Genomic DNA, 9795 nt, shown 5'->3' with positions numbered 1-9795 from the left:
TTATGACAAGTCATCTTCTGTATTCACCACTGATATCTGGAAGGAAGACAAAAGCACAATGGAAAGTGGTCATTCACAGAGAATCTAACCAATTAATAAGGGCTAAAGTGGTCTAGCTGCCAGTAACAATCCTTGCTTAAGATAAGCAGTTTAGTGGGTGGTAAATGTAAGGTCATCAGTCACAATGCAAAAGGGTTTAGAAGTTCACACAGGCAAGTAGTTATTTACAGAAGTGATGACTCGCAATCGATCAAGTAGGCTTCTTACTGCTGGGTATGTGTGGCCTATATTGGAGGTGTGCCTGCTGATATCAATGTTGAGGTCCTCTTCTGTGGTTTTCAGGTACACTGGATTGTCGAAGTTCATGCTCTTTTTATTCTTCAGCTGCCAGTTATGCCACATCAAGTAGCCTCCTACTGCAGCAATGCCCAGCAACACTGGGAAGAGAGGCCAAAACATAAGTAATACTGCATTAGTTTTAAATGGTTCAAATCCAGCTATCGAGAGCTACGGCCATAGCACCTGTGCTACTCAAGGGTTACTTTAATAAATCATGACATTCAATCAATAACTACTATAGCTAGGAAAACCATTGAAGTATTGTCCATCCACCCATTTATCATACAGTTGAGTGGCCGGCCTTTAGTGCATGATTCATAGACAACTGCAGGGGTCAAAGAGAAAGAGAGCGTGAGGTGGAGAGGCAGAGCGAGAGGGAAAGAGCAAGGCAGAGGAGGGCTAGGCAGAGGAGGGCTAGGCAGAGGGCTAGGCAGAGGAGGGCTAGGCAGAGGAGGGCTAGACAGAGGAGGGCTAGGCAGAGGAGGGCTAGGCAGAGGAGGGCTAGGCAGAGGAGGGCTAGGCAGAGGAGGGCTAGGCAGAGGAGGGCTAGGCAGAGGGCTAGACAGAGGAGGGCTAGACAGAGGAGGGCTAGACAGAGGAGGGCTAGACAGAGGAGGGCTAGACAGAGGAGGGCTAGGCAGAGGAGGGCTAGGCAGAGACGGGCTAGGCAGAGACGGGCTAGGCAGTAGCACTTACACACAGGGAGGATAGCCCAGGCAGCTGTAGATCCTCTAGCTGTGGCGTTCACCTCATGGATGGATGTACTGCTGTTGGCTTCTACAATAGAACATGTTAGTCTAAGAGAGTGTGAATCCTTTGATGGACCATTTTATTTCAAAATAAATCTACCAAAATATCATACTGGTTCATGTCTGTTTTTCTCGATTAGTCTCTTATTGGGGTAAGATCAGTTGTAACCAGTATGGACACATTTTATACCAAGAACAACCTTGAGAGCTTAAAGTACAATACACTTGACTAGTCATGAGTAATGATGGGTGATATGAGTCAGGGTAGTGACAGGACTCGCAAACAAGTGGGTGAATGGAAGGGGGAACAAAGATGAGGACATGAGCTTTGTTTAAGGATATTTCCAGGTGGTCTGCTAACTGGGGTGGTTGTGGTCTCTGGCAACCCCTTGGGGTCAGCTGGGCTCTGGAACATTATATGGCCATCAGGACCTGGCAGGGCCAGGCTGACAGACCAGTGTTTTGGCACAATCATAGTCTAAGGAAATCTACCACTTCTTTTCAAAGGGCTCAATGTACTGGCTCATTCAGGGAAGAAGAACTGGGTCTTACCAGCAGGGACAGGTTTGGGGACAACATGTGGCACTGTGGTTGCTTTGAACGAAACAAAACACTGGGATCAGTGGAACAAAAGGAATCTTACAAATTAAAACGTCCCCCCCAAAAATATGCCTAAAGAAATTACTTAAAAAGTGGGCTTATCCAATTAAATGCAATATTTGTTACTGCGATGATGGTATAGTAGGTGCTAGATCTTGGTTAATGTACGTGGGGTGAGAGCTTTACCCCGCTAGTACCATCTAACCAAATTGGACCACTTTATCACAAACAAAATGAAAGCATCAAGCACACGACCGGATAGCCTAGCCTTCCATCAATAACCAGGCAAGACATTCAATTCATTCTGTTAGCTTCTATTTGGGTTTAAAACGTGTCACTTTCTGGATCAAAATGATGCATGCTAATTGTAGAAGTCACTTAAAGGTCTGCCTTAAAATGTTGGGTGGATGACATTAAAAGCTACTTCCTAAATACACGTAAACATTCCTGTGTTGTCAAACACTCCAGATATCTTTACATGACTGACCATCTTCACACCACCCCTAGTTGCAGGCTGCATGCTAACAGGCTAATCACCATGACGATAGGTAGCACAGAGGAGGCAGACCAGACAGCCATTCTAGTATGAAATTAACTCATTGACATCTAGAAACTCAGAACCCAAAGGCCATGAAACTAGACTACTGGGTCCTGATGCATGGCTATCCAGGCAGGCAGGCAGTTGACAGCTTTACCTTGGGGGTGAGTGGGATGTATTAGAGCTTTCCCATCATCCTTTGAGGGAGCTGAAGGGGTCACTGTCATAATAAGGGAGCAGAGTAATGCTTTGGCAAAACGTCAAAATCGAACATTTACATTCTGACTACAGAAATGCTGGTTACCAAGCAATATATAGTGCTTCATCATGTTACATTATGTCACAAAGGAATTCCTAGTGGAAAAACATGTAAATGGAGCAAATCACAAACGCAAAGTATCGTACGAGGACGTGCAGAAGTGATCCAAAATTACTAAAGGAAGATAACACCCATTTCCTATCCTACTGTCCAGCTAACCATAGAACCTCGTTTCACAAAGGAATTGGGAAATGAGCTGAAAACAGTAAGTACTCCATAGGAGTGACAAAACTGAAGGCGGCTCGGCTAGGATTATGAATGGCATGAATGAAATGAAGCAGGAATCATGTGAAGCGGGAGAGAATGATTGGTTGAGATCAGACGAATCAGCAAAATATAAAATCACCATACTACACTCATTACTGGGCCTAAATCACCTTTACTCATTTGATAATTTAATGAATATTGAATAGAGTAACACATGTATAGGCTACCCTGTTCATGACACGTATAACGGTATAGTAGGTGCTAGATCTTGGTTAATGTCCGTGGGGTGAGAGCTTTACCCCGCTAGTACCATCTAACCAAATTGGACCACTTTATCACAAACAAAATGAAAGCATCAAGCACATGACTGGATAGCCTAGCCTTCCATCAATAACCAGGCAAGACATTCAATTCCTTCTGTTTGCTTCTATGTGGGTATAAAACATGTCACTTTCTGGATCAAATCTAAAAAGCTGTATATAAAGCATTCATCAAGTGACAGGTGTCCCTCTTATTGGGCCCTACGTCACCCCCATTCCCTCCCCCGGTCCCCTCTGCGTCCTGGGTGGTTTATTCACTCAGAGGGAGTTTAAAAGCCTGGCGCCATCTCTACTATATACACAAACATCAGTGATCTGGAAGAGGAAGAAAAGAGCAGGGTGAGCAAGGAGCAGAGGAGAGCAGGGTGGTGGAGCAGGGTGAGCCAGGAGCAGAGGAGAGCAGGGGGGGTGGAGCAGGGTGAGCCAGGAGCAGAGGAGAGCAGGGGGGTGGAGCAGGGTGAGCCAGGAGCAGAGGAGAGCAGGGGGGTGGAGCAGGGTGAGCCAGGAGCAGAGGAGAGCAGGGGGGTGGAGCAGGGTGAGCCAGGAGCAGAGGAGAGCAGGGGGGTGGAGCAGGGTGAGCCAGGAGCAGAATGTAGGAAAACAGACAGATACAGCGGTCAGGCTTCACACGCAACACATTTGAACTGCCACCCACAAACACCCTCTTACTTAGATCTGCCACACACAGAAAGGGAGGGGAGAGAAATGCTTGGGTGACTCAGAAGCAGAATGGGAATGAAAGGCCTCTAAAGAGATAGAGGGCTCCTGAAAACTCACTCAGCATCACAGCACAGTTTAACCCCTCACTGCCCCACTGATGGGGCTAATGTTACAGTACTTGCCTGGTCTGCAGTGAAGGGCGTCTGAGGCGAGCGTCTGGTCTTGCGGACATGCACATGTGTACTTGGGGGAGTATTTGTTGATCTGTGGCGCTGGCAGGCACATGTAGGCACAGCCTCCGTTCAGACCCTTCTCATTGCACCAGTTTGTTCCTGTATGGGATCAAACGTGAGGAAGCCAGTTAGCCATTGCTCCGTATTTCTAGGCTTCATTACGTAAAGTACTATTGCTACTTTGCCTGTAAAAAGTCAAATGAACTTCAGCACTCCTACATGACAGCATGTTGATAGCCAGTTATAGGTAAAGGTCAAAAACAAGGATCCTGCCATGTAACATTACTGTACGGGAACAGCATACCACCGAGGGTTATAGGGGTCAGGGGAGTTGACTTAAGAGGGTTACTTAGGAGTGTGGCGGGGAACTGTGAATGTCCGAGTGGGAGCCAACAAAGCCATTGTGTTCTAGACTAACCAACACAGCAGCTCAAATCCCTGTGTTTTAGACTACCATAGCCCTCCCAAAACTCTGGTCAGGCCAACTCCTCCCCAAGCCCCTGTGGTCAGGCCAATGCCCTCATCTGGCAGCCTTACCGGACAGCTGGATAAGCTCATGGTAAACAATGATGTCCTGCGGCTCGTTCAGATTGCTTGCCAGGGTAATCACATCAGAGCCTGTGAACTTGTTTGCGCCGTAGATCGCCTCGTTCTCCCCATCTGTCCAGAACACTCGATCCTGAAACAGTCACAGTCACACATTCTAAACCCCAGAGCAAAAGCCAGAAGAGATGGCTTGGGACCCATGCTTCAGAGAAGGAAAGACCATAGAAGACTGAAAGGCAATTTATTCTAATACTCTGACAGATTCTGTCAAATGCAACAGGAGGTCAATGTTATTGACCCCACACATATGGAGCAAATCCCAGACTTTACAGTTGACAGAAAACCAGTTACAGTATGATGAAATCAACTAACTGCTTTAAACAGAGTTTCAGCAAATTACCAAGTATGAATGTCAATAGAAGCATGAGGTTGCTTGCTAACGTGTTTGCTCTGCTCTGTAACATCAACACATGAGAAGAAAATCAATCTCAAACATCAACTGCCCTGCCAATATACTACATGTAAACCCTCCCAACATCAGGGCGCCTCATTGCATCCCATAGCCGCACCTCGAACACAGTGAGCGCAAAGGGGTGAGCCAGGTAGTCTGGGGACTGCAGCACTTTCCTACGGTTGTCGCCATTCAGGTCCACGCTACAGAGCATGTGCAGCTTGGAGTCCACCCAGTACAGTCTGCTCTTGATCAGGTCTGAGAAGGGAAGGAAATTCATAGCTTTATCAAACCCTGTAGCCGTGAAAGCAGTTGAACCTCTTCAAAATGTTAAATGCAAATGAGGTTTAACAGTCTGACCCACCTAGAGTGATTCCATTTGGCCACTGAATATCAGTCTGGACCAGGACCTGCCTGTCAACCCCGTTCATACCAGACTTCTCAATCTTCGCTGGTTCACCCCAGTCTGACCAATAGAGGAATCTAGAACACCAGCCAAGAGAAGATCAGCAGCTCAGAAGGAGTAGCTCAAATTATGAGGGTACAAAAAAAAAAAAGTGTAAACAGAAATTTGAACCCCAATACAATATAGTAACTTTACCCAGAGAGTGGATCCACAGCGATGGACGCAGGCTCTTTCAAACCACTGCTGAAGAGAACTTTCCGCTTGGTGCCGTTGAAGTTGGCCACTTCAATGGTCTTGGTGCCGAGGTCTGACCAGTAGATGTTGTTATAGATCCAGTCCACAGCGATCCCCACAGGTGTCACATTATCAATCACCTTCACATGACTTCCTACATCTCCTCTCTTATCCAACACCGTGCTAAATGGGGGTGAGAAACATGTCAGTATTTGGTATGAGTTTCCCCATAATGACCCCAAACCCTTGTTCATAGGGTTGGAGGTTGAATAGCTGGTAAGTGGACATATGCTCAGTGAATTTTACCCTTCATGGTGCTTACTACGTAAAATGCTTTCAAAAACAAATAGCAAAAAGATGTCAGGGTAAGGTGAACAAAGTCTATCATGGGGGCAATCTCTGGGGTTTCAACCTCATCTTTATGGGGCTGGGACTTGTCTCTACCTAAAGATGGCCCTCTGGCTCAGGTCTGCCCAGAAGATCCTCTGCTGGGTGAAGTCTGCATCCAGTGCCACCGTGTTCCGCAGCTGCTCCACGATCTGGGTGTACTCCCGCCGCTCCAGACCCAGCTTCCGGATGTCCCGGCGGTTAGTGAAGATAAGACAGGGTTCCTTGCCTTGTGGGGAGGAGAGGGAGTCAGACACTAATAATGACAATGGAGCCCTTTAGGTCTGTTCTGTCCTCATGTTAGAACAACTGATCACAAGTCAGTCAGACGGCACCAAAACATCCCAGCTGCACTTCTCAGATCAAGGTTGTTGTAGTAAATAACATCACTGTTATTCTGTTTGAACTTGGATTCCAGTATAATGGTGTTGTATTGGAATATTAAAAGCTGCTTGAGAATTAAAATGCATTTATCAGGAAAGGATATGAAGCGTACAGAGTATGTTGGATCTGATTAGCTCTGACAAAATGAGTGATGCTTCTTCCCTCTAGCTCTGACATCTGCTTCCACATGTGCTCCTGGGGCTACATTATGGTGTACACAGGCCAGGGTGAGCCAACTTACCCACAGCCTTGCACACTCCTGTGGTGGGGTCCATCTGGTAGCTGTTGTGGCACTCACACTTATAACCTCCCTTCAGGTTGATACAAATCTGACTACAGATCCCAGGGTTCATACATTCATTGATGTCTGCAAGGAGGGTGGGAAAAACAGGAAGTCACCCAAACAGTAGGAAGTCAAAATGAAGACACTTTGGTGAACACTAAGTCAAATGTAAACACAGTGGTTGAAAAAGTACCCAATAGTGATACTTAAGTAAAAGTATAGATACCTTAATTGAAAGTTACTCAAGTAAAAAGTTAGTCACCCATTAAAATACTACTTGAGTAAAAGTATTTGGTTCTAAATATACTTAAGTATCTATAGTAAAATAATAAAATCACTTCATATTCCTTATATTAAGCAAAGCAGACAGCACCATTTTATTGTTTTTAAAAAGTACAGATAGCCAGAGGCACACTCCAACACAGACATCATTTACAATTAAGCATGTGTTTTTTGAGTCCGCCAGATCAGAGGCAGTAGGGATGACCACGTGTTCTCTTGATAAGTGTGTTAATTGGACCATTTTCCTGTCCTACTAAGCATCCAAAATGTAACAAGTACTTTTGGGTGTCAGGGGAAGTGTATGAAGTAAAACGTACATCATTTTCTTTAGGAATGTACTGAACTAAAAGTAAAAGTACAGATACCCCAAAAAAACTACTTAATTAGTACTTTACACCACTCTGTAAAAGAGATACCAACCGGGTAGATTATCTTCAAATGTATTAAGTCTCAATACCCCACTGTAAATATCAACTGCAAATGCCTTTCTTTTGTATGAGAGTTCATATTGATTAGTGTATGGGTTAATCATTGTATATATACACGACACCTACCGCCACAGGTCTTGCGGTCTATGAGCTGCAGTCCAGGGGTGCAGTCACACTCGAAGCCAATCACCATGTCCCTGCAGATGTGGGAGCAGCCTCCGTTGTTCAACAGACACTCATTCAGGTCTGAAACAGCATACGGCAGAAGAAAACAAATCTAATCTTATTTGTCACATGCGTCGAATACAACAGACCTTACAGTGAAATGCTTACTTACAAGCCCTTAAAACCAACAATGCAGTTAAGAAAAAAAAGAGTCAATGTGCAGGGGCACCGGTTAGTCAAGGTAATATGTACATGTGGGTAGAGTTAAAGTGACTATGCATAGATAAAGAGTAGCAGCAGTGTAAAAGATAAGGGGGTGGGGGGGCAATGCAAATAGTCATTTAATTAGTTGTTGAGGAGTCTTATGGCTTGGGGGTAGAAGCTGTTACGAAGTCTTTTGGACCTAGACTAGGTGCTCCGGTACCGGAGAACAGTCTATGACTAGGGTGGCTGGAGTCATTGACAATTTTTAGGGCCTTCCTCTGACACCACCAGGTATAGAGGTCCTGGATGGCAGGAAGCGGTGATTACTAAAGCACTTCATTCACAAACAAAGGCCTGACTAAAATCTAATCACATCAGTGGACTGGCTTTGGCTGGCTGAATGACAGTGGACTAATGTGATTGCTGTAGTGTAGGATGAGTTGGATAAGAAGAATACGAGGTAGCCTCCATGGGACAGGTGAAAAAGGTAAAGCTACAGTTGAAGTCGGAAGTATACATACACTTAGGTTGGAGTCAATAAAACTCGTTTAGCAACCACACATTTCTTGTTAACAAACTATAGTTTTGGCAAGTCGGTTAAGACATCTACTTTGTGCATGACACAATACATTTTTCAAACAATTGTTTACAGACAGATTATTTAACTGCATCACAAATCCAGTGGGTCAGAAGTTAAAATGCACTAAGTTGACTGTGCCATTAAACAGCTAGGAAAATTCCAGAAAATTATGTCATGCATTTAGAAGCTTCTGATAGGCTAATTTACATCATTTGAGTCAATTGGAGGTGTACCTGGAGATGTATTTCAAGGCCTACCTTCAAACTCAGTGCCTCTTTGCTTGACATCATGGGAAAATCAAAAGAAATCAGCCAAGACCTCAGAAAAATAAATTGTAGACCTCCACAAGTCTGGTTCATCCTTGGGAGCAATTTCCAAACGTCTGAAGGTACCACGTTCATATGTACAAACAATAGTACGCAAGTATAAACACCATGGGACCACGCAGCCGTCATACCGCTCAGGAAGGAGACGCGTTCTGTCTCCTAGAATGAACGTACATTGGTGCGAAAAGTGCGAATCAATCCCAGAACAGCAGCAAAGGACCTTGTGAAGACGCTGGAGGAAACGGGTACAAAAGTATCTATCCACAGTAAAACGAGTCCTATATCGACCTAGCCTGAAAGGCCGCTCAGCAAGGAAGAAGCCACTTCTCCAAAACCGCCATAAAAAAGCCAGTCTACGGTTTGCAACTGCACATGGGGACAAATATGGTACTTTCTGGAGAAATGTCCTCTGGTCTGAAGAAACAAAAATAGAACTGTTTGGCCATAATGACCATCGTTATGTTTGGAGGAAAAAGGGGGATGCTAGCAAGCCGAAGAACACCATCCCAACCGTGAAGCACGGGGTTGGCAGCATCATGTTGTGGGGGTGCTTTGCTGCAGGAGGGACTGGTGCACTTCACAAAATAGATGGCATCATGAGGATGGAAAATTATGTGAATATATTGAAGCAACATCTCAAGACATCAGTCAGGAAGTTAAAGCTTGGTCGCAAATGGGTCTTCCAAATGGACAATGACCCCAAACATACTTCCAAAGTTGTGGCAAAATGGCTTAAGGACAACAAAGTCAAGGTATTGAAGTGGCCATCACAAAGCCCTGACTTCAATCCTATAGAACATTTGTGGGCAGAACTGAAAAAGCGTGTGCGAGCAAGGAGGCCTACAAACCTGACTCAGTTACACCAGCTCTGTCAGAAGGAATGGGCCAACATTCACCCAACTTATTGTGGGAAGCTTGTGGAAGGCTACCCGAAATGTTTGACCCAAGTTAAACAATTAAAAGGCAATGCTACCAAATACTAATTGAGTGTATGTAAACTTCTGACCCACTGGGAATGTGATGAAAGAAAAAAAGCTGAAATAAATCATTCTCTCTACTATTATTCTGACATTTCACATTCTTAAAATAAAGTGGTGATCTAACTGACCTAAGACAGTGAATTTTTACTGGGATTAAACTTCAGGAATTGTGAA

At 44.8% G+C, this 9795-nt stretch overlaps 1 protein-coding gene across 3 annotated transcripts in view; it reads right to left on the bottom strand.

Moving 5' to 3' along the window:
• Nucleotides 1–9795, bottom strand: part of LOC120044222 (very low-density lipoprotein receptor-like) — a 31300-nt gene continuing 21505 nt past the window's right edge. The window contains exons 8-20 of one of the 3 annotated variants that reach the window (XM_038988824.1): nt 7493–7612; nt 6615–6740; nt 6047–6218; nt 5564–5785; nt 5327–5445; nt 5081–5220; nt 4503–4644; nt 3915–4064; nt 2384–2446; nt 1641–1682; nt 1036–1116; nt 268–437; nt 1–36 (exon numbers count right to left, since the gene is read on the bottom strand). In XM_038988824.1, the coding sequence (XP_038844752.1) occupies nt 1–36; nt 268–437; nt 1036–1116; nt 1641–1682; nt 2384–2446; nt 3915–4064; nt 4503–4644; nt 5081–5220; nt 5327–5445; nt 5564–5785; nt 6047–6218; nt 6615–6740; nt 7493–7612 (1583 nt within the window). Of the gene's footprint in view, nt 37–267; nt 438–1035; nt 1117–1640; nt 1683–2383; nt 2447–3905; nt 4065–4502; nt 4645–5080; nt 5221–5326; nt 5446–5563; nt 5786–6046; nt 6219–6614; nt 6741–7492; nt 7613–9795 lie in introns of all 3 variants that reach the window. The other 2 variants (XM_038988826.1, XM_038988827.1) reach the window with 2 other exon arrangements.

The sequence above is a fragment of the Salvelinus namaycush genome, chromosome 3, assembly GCF_016432855.1.
Source record: "Salvelinus namaycush isolate Seneca chromosome 3, SaNama_1.0, whole genome shotgun sequence".
NCBI lineage: Eukaryota > Metazoa > Chordata > Actinopteri > Salmoniformes > Salmonidae > Salvelinus > Salvelinus namaycush.
This window is presented reverse-complemented; position numbering and strand designations above follow the sequence as displayed.